Source organism: Alosa sapidissima, chromosome 1 (assembly GCF_018492685.1).
Source record: "Alosa sapidissima isolate fAloSap1 chromosome 1, fAloSap1.pri, whole genome shotgun sequence".
NCBI lineage: Eukaryota > Metazoa > Chordata > Actinopteri > Clupeiformes > Clupeidae > Alosa > Alosa sapidissima.
In genome coordinates this window covers 45,702,295-45,719,239 of record NC_055957.1, presented here as the reverse complement: position 1 = coordinate 45,719,239, position 16,945 = coordinate 45,702,295, and the positions used below count along the sequence as shown (strand labels likewise).

The following is a 16,945-nucleotide window of genomic DNA, read 5'->3' as shown; positions in this document are numbered from 1 at the left end:
TGTTTAAAGTCACAAACACAACGAACTAAGGTAACTTTTATGCATGCGCGAACCTATACATACCGGTAGATATGGCTGTGTAGTCTGTGCCATAACATTTATTCCTGCAGGCCGCCCGTTTCGGCTGTCATAGGCCCTACTGAAGGGGTGTCTTTATTATTTTAACTCGCGTCTTCAGCTTCTTTACTGTTGACTTTACTGTATTGATGCTAGCCTTCTCGTGATATTTTAAGTAGGCCTATTTGTAGAAAATATATATTTAATTAATTTTAACTGACCCGCCCGCAAATTACCCGAATATCATTAAAATATTTTGTTTATGACTCATAACCGCAGGTGACCTGCAAGCTTACGAGGGGGGTTGTGGGAGATTCAGGTAGGGTTGCGACTTTTTGGACTTGCCCACTCTGTCAAAGAGACATGAATCATGTTTTGGCCTACAAACCTTTTAAAATATCGAAAACGGATCATTGATCAGGGGAAAAAAATATCATGGATCAGGAAAAAATAATTTTCCTCGGCCCTCCCCCCATGCCAAAAAATGTCTCCTGGGCCTTCCCCTAAGGCTTAAAAAATTATCTTAGGCCCTCTCCCCCCTGACGACCGGCCCTCCTCCCCCGGTAAATATCTTACAGTCCCTAATTTGTCAGCTGTGATCAAATGCGTTCAATAAATTCCACTTTGTCATGCCGATTAGGCTAATGTTTGTGTGGTGTATTTCATCTAGGCTTCTCTTAGGCTATGTTCAATCAAATTGGCTTTGCCCACCTTTTTTTTTCTGTGCCCACCCATTTGAACATTTCTGGCTACGCTACTGAATCGAGCATAGGAGTAGAAAAAAGAGATTCTGTTGCTCTGTCCAGTGGTCATTTAAATATAGATCTTTAGGTTAAATTGTGTGTGGTAAAGTTAGAATCGGACTGGTAGGTCTAGTCCGATTTAACACTGCAAAACAGAAGCAGGAGCTGGCAATGAAAGTCAATAAATAATTTCCGGGTCAGAGCAATCGGAAAAAATAAATATCAAAATCAGTTTTGGGCCTGAGGCCTTTTTTCGTTTTTTCATTTTGGATTCTCAATTGAATAGCCTATCCAATGAAGGAATGATACACGGACCCTATTGGGTTTTACAACTCTGTTAGAACTCTTTTGTTTTAGAACTCTGTTAATGTCTTAACATAATTTTATTTCTTTAAGTATCTGTGATTTCATTCTTTTTAATTGATGTTTGCAAATATTGAATAAAATAATCTATGAATATCACATTAGTCAATGTTTATCAGATGTGTGAGGAAGGTGAAAGTATTCATCTATTTGGGGGCAGCCGTGGCCTGTTAGCACTTCGGACCTGTAACCGGAGGGTTGCCGGTTGGAAACCCGACCAGTAGGCACGGCTGAGGTGCCCTTGAGCAAGGCACCTAACCCCTCACTGCTCCCCACCATCAAGACCAATTTGGTCCCTACCGATTTGTTTTTTTACTTCAAATGTTTAAAAATGTCTGAAATGCTTCCAAATGTAAAGCTATGTTCAGTAATTACAATAACAATGCTAAACTAAAGATTGATGATGTTTTTATGTGTAAAATACAAAGTTTATAGATTTGTCACAAAATAGCCATAGGGAATGTATGTACCAAACAACCCCAAAATCAGTGCCAACCTGCCCCGCCCACATTAGGTCAAACTTTTTTGCACAAATGCTGTTAGCCTGCTAATATCAGTCACCTCAGGTTTTCAAACTTCATTTTAAGATATAGATGAGTCCCCTATAGCAATCAATTATAATGAATATTTTTTTATATCCCTAACTATTAACCTTCTAGGATGTATTTAGTGGGAGGTGCATATTCTAAGTTTTGACTATACAAAATTAAAATGTTGTTCTCACCTAAAGGGTTAATGACCTGGAGACCAGTTACATACGTGAGCTTACTCAATAAGGCCGTCAGTTTAGTGTTGGAATTTTGTTGCAGCTCCCTCTAGTAGCCTGGATATTAACAGTGTTTCAACCTGCCCCTGTTCCAACCAGCCCCGGTCTCCCCTACTTATACTTATTTAATTTTGTTTTTCATCCACAATAGGATACATTATCAAGTCGAATTTTAAAACCATAATGCAGGAAGGTAAAAAGCTCAACTGAAATAGGTAGCCTGCCGGTGGTAGGCCTACAGTTCTACCTTACCTGTGGTTTTCATGGGAGGAAGAAACTGGTGTGTGTGATGAGTCAGGAGCCATGTAACCTGTGTTCCACTCGCACAAAAGTAACCACGCCCCACTCCCAGGTGAATTGACGAGGGTGCAAAAGAGGAGGGATGGTGAGGTGTGACTCCGGGGAGTCCGTTTGATTCCATAATTTCAACACCAGCTAAAAAAATATCTTTAAAAGCGTCTTCCGAGTTTCGAGTTCCATATTTTTGTAAAGTCTTGACACGTGAGCCACAGTTCACACAAACCGTATTGTCAAAGGAACACATAGGCTACAATAGGAAGTTGTTCCAACTGTTTTTTTTAAAGAATACGGTGGCAGTGAGCGAAGGTAGGATACTACTGTTGCTGTACATTTAGACGACCTGGTATCTAGACTAAGAAATAGGCTATTATTTGTTCGTAGCCTATGCAGAGTGGCCTGTGGTAGCGTGATTATTTTATTGCGTTTCCATTCCATTCCATTCCAGTTTCCATCGACAGTTTTTGTAAGTGCTCTGTTTTCATCATGCTGGTTGGAAGTCCGAAGAATATATATCTGGAGAGCTGGTCTGATTTTGTCAATGTGCGAAAGGACTTCTTTATTTTTCTTTCGACTCTTGTTTATCTGTATTCGAAAATTTGACGTTTCGACGGATGATCTCTTTGTTTTCAGTGCGGTAAAATTAGATTCAGATTGCATATTCAGCAGACATTCGGCTGAGTTGATTTTACTGTTACAAACATACGTTGTTAGTCGTGTGTGGCGCATGAGATTCTAGGCGCTAATCCCGTTTGCAGAGCTATTCATGTCACAGCCTACATTTTGTTAAAAGAAGACTTCATTTGGTGTTTGGAAGCAGCAATAGGCCTATCTCACTTGTAATAACACGCTAACGCAAAACAGTAGCCTAGAAACACACGTTATAAAGAATCTATTGCTATGGTACGACAGAGTATTAGAGCCATACATGAAGAAAAAAATATTTTTTGCCATGACGAGATTAAAGTCGCCATGTCGACATTTCGTGAATAAAGTTGAAATATCATGTCGACTTTAATCTCGACGTGTCGACATTAAATTCAACATTTTGAGAATAAAGTTAGATTGGAGAGAACGCTCGGGACGATTGAAAGGAGTACGAATGAAATATTGCAGTTTTCTTTGAGTGCAACAATGTTTAGACATAGGCCGTATTTACGACGGAGTAGGCTACGACAGAGTATTAGGGCCACACATGAAGAAAAAAAATATTTTTGCCATGGCGAGATTAAACTCGACATGTTGACTTTAAAGTCGCCATGTCGACATTAAACTCGACATTTCGAGAATAAAGTTGAAATAGCATAGGCCTATCTACTTTAATCTCGACGTGTCATGCCGACATTAAACTCGAAATACAGTTTAAACATAGCCTACAGTTTAAGCTAGCCTACACTAACACACAATATGTGACATGAATACGACGGAGTATTAGGGCCACATATGAAGAAAAAAAATATTTTTGCCATGGCGAGATTAAACTCGACATGTTGACTTTAAAGTCGCCATGGCTGAATGTCTATGGAGGGACGAATGAAGCTGTCCCCGACCAGGCAACCCCATGTAGGCCTATAAGTAAATGCACACATATTCCCTCACGGGATCAAAAGAGTATAGGCCTATATACATATCTGTGTTTATATCCTCCTATATGTATTGCAGGTGAGACATGGAAAAGCAGTTTTAGAAAAATTAGTTTTGCATGTTAACTATGGAGAGTGACGGCATGTGGGTCAGGAAGGGCAGTTATTTGGATGTGCGGTGGCCTTACCTCTCGGTTTATTTATTTATTGTAGGCCTATTATTAAAGAGTGTTCATCTAAAGGTTCTAGGCATACTAGGCGCTCTCCCCAATCCTAGAAATTCACATTGCTTGTTTGTAATGGATGCAAAACAGCCTATTGCTGAATGTCTAGGGACGAATGAAGCTGTCCTCCCGAACACCCCATGTAGGCCTACTAGTAGCCTACATGCGCACATATGCACACATAGTGCATAAATAAAGTATACATGCACACATATTCCCTCACGGGATCAAAATAGTATATATGCTTAGGCTATACCTGTGTTTATAGCCTCCTATGTTTATTGCAGGTGAGACATGGAAAAGCAGTTTTAGAGAAATTAGTTAACCTATGGAGAGTGACGGCCTGTGGTTCATGAAGGGCAGTTATTTGAATGTGCGGTGGCCTTACCCACGTAAAACAGAGTGAAATAGCATTTTGTATAGAAACATTATATCATTGGATACATGTATTATTCTAGCTATATAGCCTAAACGGCATAGTGCATGGTATTTCCAACCGCGAGATACAGCACTTCACGATGACGGCAATGAGTAGTTAACAGACAAGACGCAATCTATCTGAATATCTGCAATCTATCTGAAATAACACCTATTTGATTTGAAGCCCATTATTCATGTAACATATTGTGCGTTACTGTAGGCTAGCTTAAACTGTGTATGCTATGTTTAAACTGCGAGTTTAATGTCAGCATGTCGACTTTAAAGTCGACACGTCGAGATTAAAGTAGATATGATATTTCAACTTTATTCTAGAAATGTCGAGTTTAATGTCGACATGGCGACTTTAAAGTCGACACGTCGAGATTAAAGTCGACATGACATCTCAACTTTATTCTCGACATGGCGACTTTAAAGTCAACATGTCGAGTTTAATCTCGCCATGGCAAAAATATTTTGTGTGGCCCAAAAATATTTTGTGTGGCCCTAATACTCCGTCGTATCCGTCGTAGCAGGCTGTGGCGCACTTGTGGCCAAATAAATCATATCATTCTAACCCTTTTCTGGAGCTCTTCGTATCACAGCCCATATTTTTGGAAATAAGACTTCATTTGGTGTTTGGGGGCCACTTGAAATATTTCACTTGTAATAACACACTAACACAAAACAGTAGAAGCACACCGCAAACGTTATAAAGAATCTATTGTTGTGGACTACCTTTCACTACCTGAAAGAATAGACTACATTTTTTTTAAAAACTAGATGTACCGCATAGCGGTACAAAATATGACCGCCGCTCAGTCCTGTACATCCGTTCCGCGAAAAGAAATCACACTTCAATTTATCTCCATCTTTTACTCCATCCCCCACTCTTGAAACTTTTATGTAGGCCTGTGTGTTTTGGCCCACCATACCTTCCCAACTATGGACAGTATCCCATTAGCTGCATGCCATCAGGCTACAATTTACATTTTTCTATTGAAGTTAGTGAATACGTTATCAAAATTAACGCGCACACATTTTGTTTGAGCAGGAGAGAGAGAATACGCACGCAGGCACGCAACTAGGCTACTTGTTTTCTGTTACTCGGCTATCTATATTATCAGCACACAATGTTGAGATAATTCACTAACTCAATACTCATCATGGATATCACAAGTGTAAACAACGAAAACAGAAAGAATGGATGCAGCAAAGCTAGGGGTTATTCCAGATGGGCAAGAACAAGGTAGGCAATTGCTTGTCAGAATGTTAGACTGCATTAGACAGCTGTTTAAAGCCAGACGTCACGGTAAGCTAGAACCAAAATAAAGGTAACTTTAGCCTGTATAGGGCTGTATCAAGTTGTCCAAATGAATAGGTCATTGAAGACGTTGTTGTTGTATTATTGCATGTGAATGTTGCTATGCTATGTAAAACGGGAAACGGACAAATATTGTCCACGCGTGAATTTGTTTTTGCCCGGGGGGTGCGTACCATAGCCTTAATTCCTGCAGGTGCCTCTGTGTAGAACAGCCAAAGAAGATGTAGCATTGTTATAAAACCTTTAAAATCTCTAAACAATCACAAGTAGGGCAGTTCATCAAAGTTCATCCATTGCAACTGGATTGATGAAAGGTCACTTACACCTGTAGGCTACATTGTATTTGGGAAAAGCAAAAGGTATCAGCATAATGTTATATATATATATATATATATATATATATATATATTTATAAACAAAAACATCTCTGTCAGTTCCATGCCGTTTTGACAAAGGTCATTTTTGGATGGATGGATTTTTTGTTTTGTGAATGTTTCTTCTTCTACATAAGATTTTAGTCATCTTTAGTTCATGTGATACTTTATTGTCAATGCACAAATTAAGTAACAGTAGTCTGAAACGTTATTGTTAATGCACAAATTAAGTAACAGTAGTCTGAAACGAAATGCTGTTTTACATCTAACCAGTGGTGCAAATAACTGACATGTCCAAATGGGCCTTGATGAAATGCGTCGCTAGACTGTTCATAGCCTACACATTTTAACGGGCCAAAGTTGAAGAGCTGTTGTCCGTTATTGTTCGTGCAAATATAGGCTGATTCATGTTCCCTTGCATTGTGTAACTGAGGTCCATGGCTAGTCTGGCTTTCACCAGACCAAGCTCAATCTTTTAAGAAATCAAAAAATAAATAGCGGGCAGATCAGGCTGGGTTCACCCAGCCTAGTCCAGGCACCCGATATTGTTTAATTTTCCGATTGAGATATCCACGCTCTGGCTATTCTAAATGCAAAAATGCATCAGGGAGTTATGACAAAACTGTAACTAACAAACTAGATCCTAATAGAAAGCTGTTAGCTTCCCTAAGCTACAGGTAGGCTAGGCTTAGGTAGGCCTATTTACAACATAAATTGTCAATAGGCTATGCTGGCGACTAAATAAAATCTCCTTCCTATCTTGGCGAAAAGTTGTAATACAATTCACGCAGCTCCATGAGTCAAGGAAAGCGCGAATGAAGTAGCCACTTCTAAATGGGACCCACTACACAGTAGCTTAAGGTGTGTTGCTAAAGCATCCATAATGAAATGAAGGTGTCATTGTTTGGATACTTCACACACACGTGCTTTTTAATTCCACAGACTACAACTACAAAGCTGGAATCAAAGCACATCGATTCCCCTCTCACACCCTGCACGCACTTACAACAAAATAAACAGGCGTCTCAGTCTCACTCATGTACAAAACTGTATCAGACCGGTGTAACATTGGTAAATCTTCCATTGCACAGAATGATTTTTGCAGCACGTGCAACAAATGACAGTCGAAAGATGCAATTACAGTGCTGCTATCAATTTGCTTGGTATAACCACATTTATAGTTTTCTACAAATGCAATCAATCAAATTGTCCTCCATCACTCAACCAATGCTAACGGTAACATTACCTAGGTCCTTATTGATATTATAAGATTAACGTACCTGCAGTAAAAACCAAGCATGTCCGATAAACATCCTCAGATTTTTTTCGGCTTCAAGAAGAAATGGGAATTACATTTCATGTGAACATCGTCCTATCCTTATTAGACGTTCTCTGCGGTAAACTACAGTCCTTGTAGGAAGCATCCATTGTTTTTCCAACCTACTTTTAACTTCCAACAAAATTACGTCTCACTACGATGCGCCATCTAGTGGACAAACGACTACTTATCGCCAATACTGGAAATGCAGCCATGATGATGATGATGAATATTTATTTTGGCTTTGTTTTAATCCTACTAAATTTGTAATTATGTATTGGTCGTTCTAATACCAATAGTATGTGGGTGCCTGTGTGTGTGTGTGCATGTGTATATGCACCGCCATCTACAGGCCAATGATTGTACAGTCACTAAATGTACACATAACCTAATTTTTTTTAGACCCCCCCATGGATGAAATTCTACGAAACTTGGCATAGAGAATGCCAGGTCAATCATATACATAAAATTTGGTGCAGTTCTGAACATTTTAACTGAAGATAGGGGCGATTAAAGCAGAATAATATTGCATTTTCATTTTTTACCAAGGGAGTGCAAATCACAAATGAGTGATTATGGGCCAGGTTGATGTGGGCCCTTGAGACCAACATACCATAAAATATTCTTCATCCTCAGTGCCACGGTTCAGGTAGTTATTTAGGAAAAACTGTTTTTTTTTTTGCGTTCCGGGGGGCCCAGCACGGGGGGGGGGGATTCAGGAAGTAGATGACGGGGGAAAAAAACTTTGACAATTCCTATATGACCGCTTCGCTAGCTTTGCTAAAAGTCCTATCATTGACATACTTTTCCCATGCCAACATTTCAGACTGTGGTGCACTAGTGGCCAAATAAATCACACCATTCAAACCTTCTTCGGGAGTTCTTCCTATCACAGCCCGTATTTTTTGGAAATAAGACTTCATTTGGTGTTTGGGGGCCATTTGTAATATTTCCCTTGTAATAACACGCTAACACGAAAGAGTAGAAGCACACCGCAAACTTTATAAAGAATCTATTGGTATGAACTACCTTTCACAGCAGTTGATTATTCAAAATAAAAGTCCTACATCTCTATACAACAATTGACATACAGTAATTTCCCCATGCCAATATTTCCAGCTGTGGCGCAATTATGGCTAAATACATCATACCATTTTAACCCTCTTCTGGAGGTCTTCGTATCACAGCCCATATTTTTTGGAAATAAGACTTCATTTGGTGTTTGGGGGCCCTTTGTAATATTTTTACCTTCCGAGGCAACTTAGGTTGATTGTTAGAAAAGTAGAACTTTTTTGTTTTAAAAAACCTGTGTGAAAGGTACTGTGCAGGTATAGGTTCTTTGTCATATTTGTGCCATGCCTCAAGCCTGGGCATGTTATTACAAGTGAAATATTGCAAATTGCCATACAGAACCACACAATTACATTTTTTAGAAGATATGTGATGTGACATGAAGATCTCTATGAGAGCGATAAAATGATGTGACCTATTTACGTTTGACACGCTGAAATATTGGCATGTGAAAACTGTTGTTGAATAGAGAAGTAGGACTTTTACTATGAAAAACCAATTGCTGTGAAAGATATTCCATAACAATAGGTTCCTAATAACATATGTGGTGTGTTTCTACATTTTTGTGTTAGCGTGTTATTACAAGTAAAATATTACATATGGTCCCAAACACTAAATGAAGTTGTATTTCCAAAAAATATGGGCTGTTATACAAAGAGCTCCAGAAAAGGGTTAGAATGATGTGATTTATTTGGCCACAAGTGACCATAGCGTGAAATTATTGGCATTGGAAAATTATGTAAATTGTTGAATAGAGATGTAGGACTTTTATTTTGAAAAAACAACTGCTGTGAAAGGTAGTCCATAGCATTAGATTCTTTATAATGTTTGCGGTGTACTTCTACTGCTTTGCATTAGCGTGTTATTACAAGTAAAATATTTCAAGTGGCCCCCAAACACAAAATGAAGTCTTATTTCCAGAAAATATGGGCTGTGATACGAAGAGCTGCAGAACAGGGTTCAAATGGTGTGAATTATTTGTCCACAAGTGCACCACAGCCTGAAATATTGGCATGGGAATATTGTATGCTTGTTGAATAGAGAAGAAGGACTATTATTTTGAAAAACCAACTGCTGTGAAAGGTAGTCTACGACAATAGATTGTTAATAATGCTTGCCGCAAGCTTGTACTGTTTTGCGTTAGCGTGTTATTACAAGTGAAATGTTACAAGTGGCCCCCAAGCAGCAAATTAAGTCTTATTTAAAAAAATATGGGCTGTGATACGAAGAGCTACAGAAGAGGGTTCGAATGGTGTGAATTATTTGGCCACAAGTGCACCACAGCCTGAAATATTGTGTGCATTGTTGAATACAGCAGTAGGACTATTATTTTGAAAAATCAACTGTTGTGAAAGGTAGTCTACGGCAATAGATTGTTTATAATGCTTGCGGCGAGCTTGTACTGTTTTGTGTTAGCGTGTTATTACAAGTGAAATGTTACAAGTGGCCCCCAAACACCAAATTAAGTAATTATTTCCAAAAATATGGGCTGTGATACGAAGACCTCCAGAAGAGGGCTAATATGGTGTCATTTATTTGGCCACAAGTGCACCACAGCCTGAAATATTGGCATGGGAATATTGTGTGCATCGTTGAATACAGAAGGGGGACTATTATTTTGAAAAACCAACTGTTGTGAAAGGTAGTCCAGAGCAATAGGTTGTGTATAACGTTTGCGGCGTGCTTCTACTGTTTTGCGTTAGCATGTTATTACAAGTGAAATATTGTGGCTTCAAAATACCAAATGAGGTCTTCTTTTCACCAAATGTGGGCTGGAGACCTCTGTAAACGGGATTTAATTGTGTGATTTATAAGCCTAGAATCTTAGATGTGTGCGACATACGATTAACAAGCAACGTTGTAACAGTAAATCAACTCAGTAGAATGTCTGCCGAATATCCAGAATCATTCTAATTTTACCGCACTTTTGTTTTCCTCAATAAAATCTAGGCTACCCTAAACGTTTTGGTAGAAAAATAGCCTATACGGAAAAGACAGACATGACAAAACAACATAGGACAAGATTAAGGAAACATGCGTTGAGGTTTTAGCACGTTTTAGTAAAATATGTGATTCCTTTTATATGCAGGAAGATCTATCGCTTACAGCTTGTTTATCCAAACATTCTTTCCCCCCAATATTTCCGTGATGAATTGCAACACTGAATTTAATGCAGGCCCATGACCCATTCATTCATATTTTATGTTTACACTAATTGCCCTATTTCAGTTTATTGTGTTTCAGAGTTTTTAAGCTCTCACTCGCTAAACTCAGATCAGAATACCAGTCACGTGGGTTTGATGTCACTTTTGTCTCAGCCTTCCTCCCTGCTTGAGTTTCAGTGATAGTCAATAGTCATGCTGAGACTTGTTGGTGTGTTCTTTGTAGAGCTGAGATGGAGAAGTGTATGGCGAGGCCAGAAGCCAAAAAGAGAAAACCAGCGCAGGTGAGTGGAAATTCCCAGGCCAGGCCAGACAAAGGACATTGGGTATTTGATAAAATGTCAAGTCACACACCTATTGTACACACACAATACTGCTTCCGCACAGAATCACTGCCAAGTCCTTAATGGCAACTTGTATTTGATCAACAGCAGTACCAGTGAGGTTAATGGACAAATATCCAAGATGATGTTAGTTTAAGTCATTTATGGCCACTTGGATAACATACAGGGACTTGTTCACACATATTTATATTTGTGGGATAACTAATCTTGTTTTGTTTGTCACATTTCACAGCAGTCATCTGTTTATTTTTAGACTTTGTGAGAGAGCTTTGAGGATTTTTTCTGCAACAACTCAGGTTGTTTGACATTGACATTTCTCTGAGGTTGATCCTGAACTCTTAGATGATTACATTTGTCCAAACACGCTTTTTAAATTATTATTATTATTGCAATGTACCAGTGGTGCACTGGTGATATGTAGAATGGCACAAATAGACCAGGAACCAAGATGTGATAAACAACAAGTGAATTGGTTGGAGTTATGATTTCTTCTTATTCCGTATGCTTATATCACACAGCCCAGACCCCCATCTGCTCCCCCGAGGCCACCAAAGCTCTCCTCTGAGGTATTGTACACTGCTGCATGTATAGGCCTTTCTGAGGGTCATGTCTCTCCATCAGTAACTCTGTTTGTCCATCTGTGTAATTGCATGCAAGAGTACTTATTCACCACAGTAATGGTGAACCACGCTTCCCTATTTCAGCTGAGCGGAAACCGGCCAGAGACACAGGGGAAGGAGAACACAGTTGAGACACCAGCAGCTCCTCTCAAGCCCAGTGATGCGGTTTGTCCTATGCAGAATTTTGTCATTTTATTATCATTTTTTGCTGTTTAGCGCAGTAATGATTGAGGTCAGTACGAAAATGAGTGCTGTTCCTAGCCACAAGCATCCAGCAGCCATCTCTTAAAGCAGAGTTCAACAGTATCTTTAACAAACATGATTTTTTGGTTGCAAAATCCAACTAAATGGTTGTCATCATTATCAGCCTTCAATGTATTTGAGTGAATGCTGTGTGTGTGTACGACAGTAGTGATTAAGCTAAACCAATCTGAATACAACAAAGGTTAAAATGATAGCTAGTTACCTAACTTATCAGCAGTCTTCTCAATTTAACTACGCATTTTACCTGACAAGCAATTATGTTCGAAATGCAGTAAAGTGGACATGTGAAGATATTCAAATATCATTGAAAAATGTGTTTATTCATGGATATGTGAAAAATGACAAGATATTCAGATAAATTAAAAATACAATACTATAATGAGGCTGCCACTGGAGGCTACCAGAGGTAAATGTCAAGCCCTGCTTAGTCATGTATGATTGATATTATTGGAGTTTGTTTCTTCATATTTACAATGTGTTGTACTTTGAGTGCTACTCTTATTCACTACTGGTAATGACGTTCCTTTCATAAGGTAAACATGAACAGAATCCAGAGGGAGAGAATGGCTCAAACCCCAGTTATCCCTCCCAAGCCAACAGAGAAGGTGGGTCAAATACTTTGCATGTTTAGTGAAATACTGTATTATATTTGTCATACATTCTGTATGACCGACTTTCAGAATGACCCACCTTTGACATCTAGTACATTTGCATTTGTTAAAGATTGTAGGTGGCTTTGTGCTGTTAACGTTCCTGGTGTATAACGTCAGTGTTTTGTGTACCTCAGGAACTCCGCAGCACAGTTGCACACAGGCGATATCAGACATCAAAACCCCAGGATAATCAGGTATGTCAACACAGCTCTTTCCAGCTAATCCCATATATGACCGTCCTCCTGTGTTTTGGAATCTGTGAAGTCCTCACACTGTTTGTGGTTTTGGGACTTATTACCTAGAATGAGAACACAGCCACGCCACAACCGGTCATCCCGCCAAGGCTCTCCAAGCAGGTAAGATGGACTTTTATTGCCTCTAGATTATGTCAGTCTTGCCAGTGCTGTCCATAAGCAAAGTGTATAAAAATGTGTTTTGTACTGTTACTTTAATATATTTGTGGTGGATTAGGAACCCCTCCACTACAAAGGTACATAAAGGCCAGGAGTTTGTTGTTATATGTGTGGGGACAAGATCAGTGAGTGTATCATGGCAGTAAAGCACAATATGGATGGTAAAGGTGTGTTTATTTCTATGGTGGTCTTATTTTTCCTAATTATGCCTTGTCATGAAAAGTCAGGTTGTCAGAAGCTGCGTGACTACTCTACTCATAGCCTTCCCATTCTCTTTTTCATCCACTGGTATTCATATCTACAAGTCCTGTGTGTATTTGTATACATAAATGAACAATGAAAGAACGTGTTTCTAACTATTCTAAGATTCTTATTAAGCTTTATATCATTATCAATATATCATTATTAGATTCCTAAAGAGAAGGACCCAGAGGTTTCTGAAGCAGCGAAAGATGAAACAGACATCAGACAGGTAGCTTGGTGCTTTCTATTAATGAACTAGCGACCTCAAACTTGAAGTCAGTCATAATTGTCTGCTGTATTGTGTACCATTTTAGCCACTCAACCATTTTGATCTCTTTCAGGGTAATGTAGCCATGCTCACAGAGATGTTTCAGAAAGGTCCGAAAGAACAAGCACCTACTTTTAAAGTGAGTTGAGTTGAATGAGTTGAGTTTAAAGTTGAGTTACTGATGGAACTTAAAGTAAAACTAAACATTTTATTTTTTAGGTGTGTGTATTTTCTAAATATCTTCCTCATATCCTGTTTTTGCATTGGTTGTAAACCCCCCACTAGAGCTATATATCAGACTCTGATCCCCCCAAATCAGAAGAGAAACCTGAACCTGAGAAGCCCATCGCCACTGAAAATAAGAAGGTATGTTTTTTTAACTCGAGAATGTATGTTTTTTAATTAAAGGTACTTTTTCCAAAGCAAAGGCGTAGTCTGTAATTGTGAAGCTTGATTATTGACTAAACTTTTATTACTGTTACCTTGAGGAGTTTACAGTTTCTTTAAAGGTGTTTGTAGTGTGTGGGTGGGTTCTGTGTAACAGTTTATTTTGTGTGCTAGGGTGGATTCAAAGGAATGCTGAACAAGACCAATCTATTCAAATCTCAGGTATGGTCACTGTCTGCTTAAGTGTGAAACTATCTAAATACCTACGTTTGTTACCAACGGATTGAAAATATTTTGACTTATTACTTATCTACCCTTACTGTTCTTGAATTTCCCCTTGGGGATCAATAAAGTATCTATCTATCTATCTATCTATCTATCTATCTATCTATCTTAAAGGGGAACTATGCAGGTTTTTTTAAGCTTAATTTACCTCAACTTAAAGGTTGTATCAGCGATTTCAGGCCCAAAAAAGGCCCAAACATAAATTACATTCATCTAATCTTTACGATCTTTACGATCCGCTAACTGTCTGCCCCATAAGCAGGCCGTCAAAAAAACACGTTTCTGTAGCCAGCCTAGGCTCCGAGATCTGTACACAAAAACAATTGCTACCAACAAGGGTTGGCAACCCACTCAAAGACAAAATAAAGTGTTTCAACCAATAACCGACGAGATGCGCGTTTAGGAGAGTTTCAATTTCATGGGAGGGAGGGGGAGGGAGTAGCGAGCTAGCTCACTGTTTTGTTAGAACATCAACTGAAGTGATGTATCCCCGCTATCGCTGATACAACCTTTAACAGCTTCAGAGTCATTGGAATGGTTATATGACTTTTTCTGGGATGAATGGTGGCCGTCTCGCTTCCCCCTAGCATCAGTGAGTGGAAAAAGCAGTCTTGGAACTTTGGGCTGCCCGCCGGACACGGAGACAGAAAGTCTCGTGGTCTCGTGATGTTACGAATTGCTTTACTGCAGTACACACATACACGCCAGCCCCTGGCTATAACAAGGTAGCGATGGAGTTTCTCAGACATTCGTCATAGCAGAGCCAGCGAAAAGAAGCAGAAAGCAAGGAAACCGTTGTCAGAGGAACAGGGAAAGAGGAGACGACAGACTGACCGATTGAAGAGTGTTGTAAAATATATACCGGTACTCTGAAGCTGTAGGGGGAGCTCTGCAGAGAAACCTGCAATCAAAAAGCGAGAAAACAGCAAAGAAATTGCCAAAACTGCATAGGGGGTCTTTAAGATGAAGTGTCCAGTCTGAGTTTGTAACTGCACCTTCACTATGTCAAACAGCAGTGATCACCATGCGCCTTCACTATGTCAAACAGCGCCTTCACTATGTCAAACAGCAGTGATCACCATGCGCCTTCACTATGTCAAACAGCAGTGATCACCATGTGCCTTTCCCCACTCACCCTAGGCCAGTGTGGACAATGATCTCTCTGCTGAGGAGCCTGATCCAGAGAAAGAGCAGTCTGGTGATGAGGTTGAGGAGAAGAGGCTGAGTGAGGGCAAACATGTAAGTGTGTGTGTGTGTGTGTGTGTGTGTGTGTGTGTGTGTGTGTGTGCCCGTGTAGGAAGGACAGAAAAGAAGCAGCAACCACTAGGTGGAGTTAAAGCACTGATCAGGAAGTAAATCCATTCTCTGTTATTTCAGGGGAAAGGTTTCATGGCTGGAATGTTCTGGGGCCTCCAAAAAGAGAAGACATCTGCTTCTGTCCTGAGGGTATGTAGTATATATGCAAACATATGGATGGGCCACAAACTGCTGCTGAGGTTGAGTTTCACACCATACATATCTGTCCTTAAAATTATTTGGGTTCTACAGGTGAGCCCAGCAGCCAGTGATGCTGAGAACACGGAAGAGGGAGGGCCTGAAGAAACAAAGGTAACGAGATGAACACTTAAAACCCCAATTAAAGATCTCCAACACTTATTTTCCATAGCTTCATGTCAGGAATCTGTTAAAACATCATTGCATCTTAAAAGATGTTTAGCTTATGTTTTGATTATCATCTGTTATTGTGTTTATTATTACTAGGAGAAAGGTCTTTTCCATGGGATCTTCAAAAAGCCTCAAAAATCAGATGTTGCAGAGGTACACTGCCATTCACATGTTTGTGTGAACCTTTCATGTCCATCTTCATATCTTTATTCCTTTACATTTGAGCAAAACAGCTGAACACAATGATGTCTGTCTTTGTCTCAGGAGGGTCTTTCCCATCATCTCTCTGCCAGTAATGACAGTCTGTCTGACACCAGCATCAAAGTGAGTTCACCGTAATATGCTGTCATTATGAGTTAGATTACAATGACTTCATTCACTATAACATGGAATACTTGTCATTTCTTACTTGAACGCTTAAACGCTCCATGTTTGAAAGGAGAAAGGTGGCATTTTCAGTGGAATATTCAAGAAACCCAAACCATCGCAAGATGGGACACCTGAGCAGGTGAGTCATTTGTCAATTTCACTATGTAGTTGAGGCAGACTTTCAGACAGCAGACTGCTCATCCTAACCTTCATTGTGCTCTCTTCATCTCAGGACAACCTGTCTGTGCATAGTAATCTCTCAGGCAGTGATGATGATAATCTATCTGAAAACAGCAACAAGGCTAAGGTGCATTAGTGTGCTATTTATGCCAGGAAGATCTTACCAATGTTCACATGTCTATTCTTGTTGATGGTTTTCTATCTTCTTTTCAGGGGAAAGGAGGTATGTTGACCGGAATGTTTAAGAAGACGCCCAAGTCTAAACAGCCCCCCAAACCCTCGGAGGATGATGGGTCTATAGAGGTAAGATTTGGCTTAGCTGCATCAACCAGGTGGTGTTTTCTTATCATCTGAAGGAGCTCACAGTGTTTCTCTCCTTCTGTCTCAGGATCTCTCTGCACATAGTGAGCTCTCAGCCAGCAACGACAATCTCTCAGAGGTAAAGGAGTACATGGACTTCTGTGTTTTCTGTTCAGCAGTCACAGTCACACATCTTGCATTTTGACACTTACATGATACCAAAAAATTGTGTGCATGTGTGTAGAAATGTATAAA

At 39.6% G+C, this 16,945-nt stretch overlaps 1 protein-coding gene across 8 annotated transcripts in view; it reads left to right on the top strand.

Moving 5' to 3' along the window:
• Positions 1 to 2,304: 2,304 nt before the first annotated feature.
• si:rp71-1g18.13 (uncharacterized protein LOC560271 homolog) overlaps positions 2,305 to 16,945 on the top strand; it is a 76,000-nt gene continuing 61,359 nt past the window's right edge. For 7 of the 8 annotated variants that reach the window (XM_042075886.1, XM_042075795.1, XM_042075966.1 and 4 more), the window contains exons 1-20: positions 2,305 to 2,535; positions 10,926 to 10,983; positions 11,562 to 11,609; positions 11,748 to 11,828; positions 12,461 to 12,532; positions 12,715 to 12,774; positions 12,883 to 12,936; positions 13,403 to 13,465; positions 13,578 to 13,643; positions 13,790 to 13,870; positions 14,066 to 14,113; positions 15,317 to 15,415; positions 15,554 to 15,622; positions 15,725 to 15,784; positions 15,938 to 15,994; positions 16,106 to 16,165; positions 16,281 to 16,349; positions 16,443 to 16,517; positions 16,604 to 16,693; positions 16,779 to 16,829. In XM_042075886.1, the coding sequence (XP_041931820.1) occupies positions 10,933 to 10,983; positions 11,562 to 11,609; positions 11,748 to 11,828; positions 12,461 to 12,532; positions 12,715 to 12,774; positions 12,883 to 12,936; positions 13,403 to 13,465; positions 13,578 to 13,643; positions 13,790 to 13,870; positions 14,066 to 14,113; positions 15,317 to 15,415; positions 15,554 to 15,622; positions 15,725 to 15,784; positions 15,938 to 15,994; positions 16,106 to 16,165; positions 16,281 to 16,349; positions 16,443 to 16,517; positions 16,604 to 16,693; positions 16,779 to 16,829 (1,254 nt within the window). In that variant the 5' untranslated portion in view covers positions 2,305 to 2,535; positions 10,926 to 10,932. The remainder of the gene's footprint in view (positions 2,536 to 10,925; positions 10,984 to 11,561; positions 11,610 to 11,747; positions 11,829 to 12,460; positions 12,533 to 12,714; positions 12,775 to 12,882; positions 12,937 to 13,402; positions 13,466 to 13,577; positions 13,644 to 13,789; positions 13,871 to 14,065; positions 14,114 to 15,316; positions 15,416 to 15,553; positions 15,623 to 15,724; positions 15,785 to 15,937; positions 15,995 to 16,105; positions 16,166 to 16,280; positions 16,350 to 16,442; positions 16,518 to 16,603; positions 16,694 to 16,778; positions 16,830 to 16,945) is intronic. The other variant, XM_042075703.1, reaches the window with a different exon arrangement.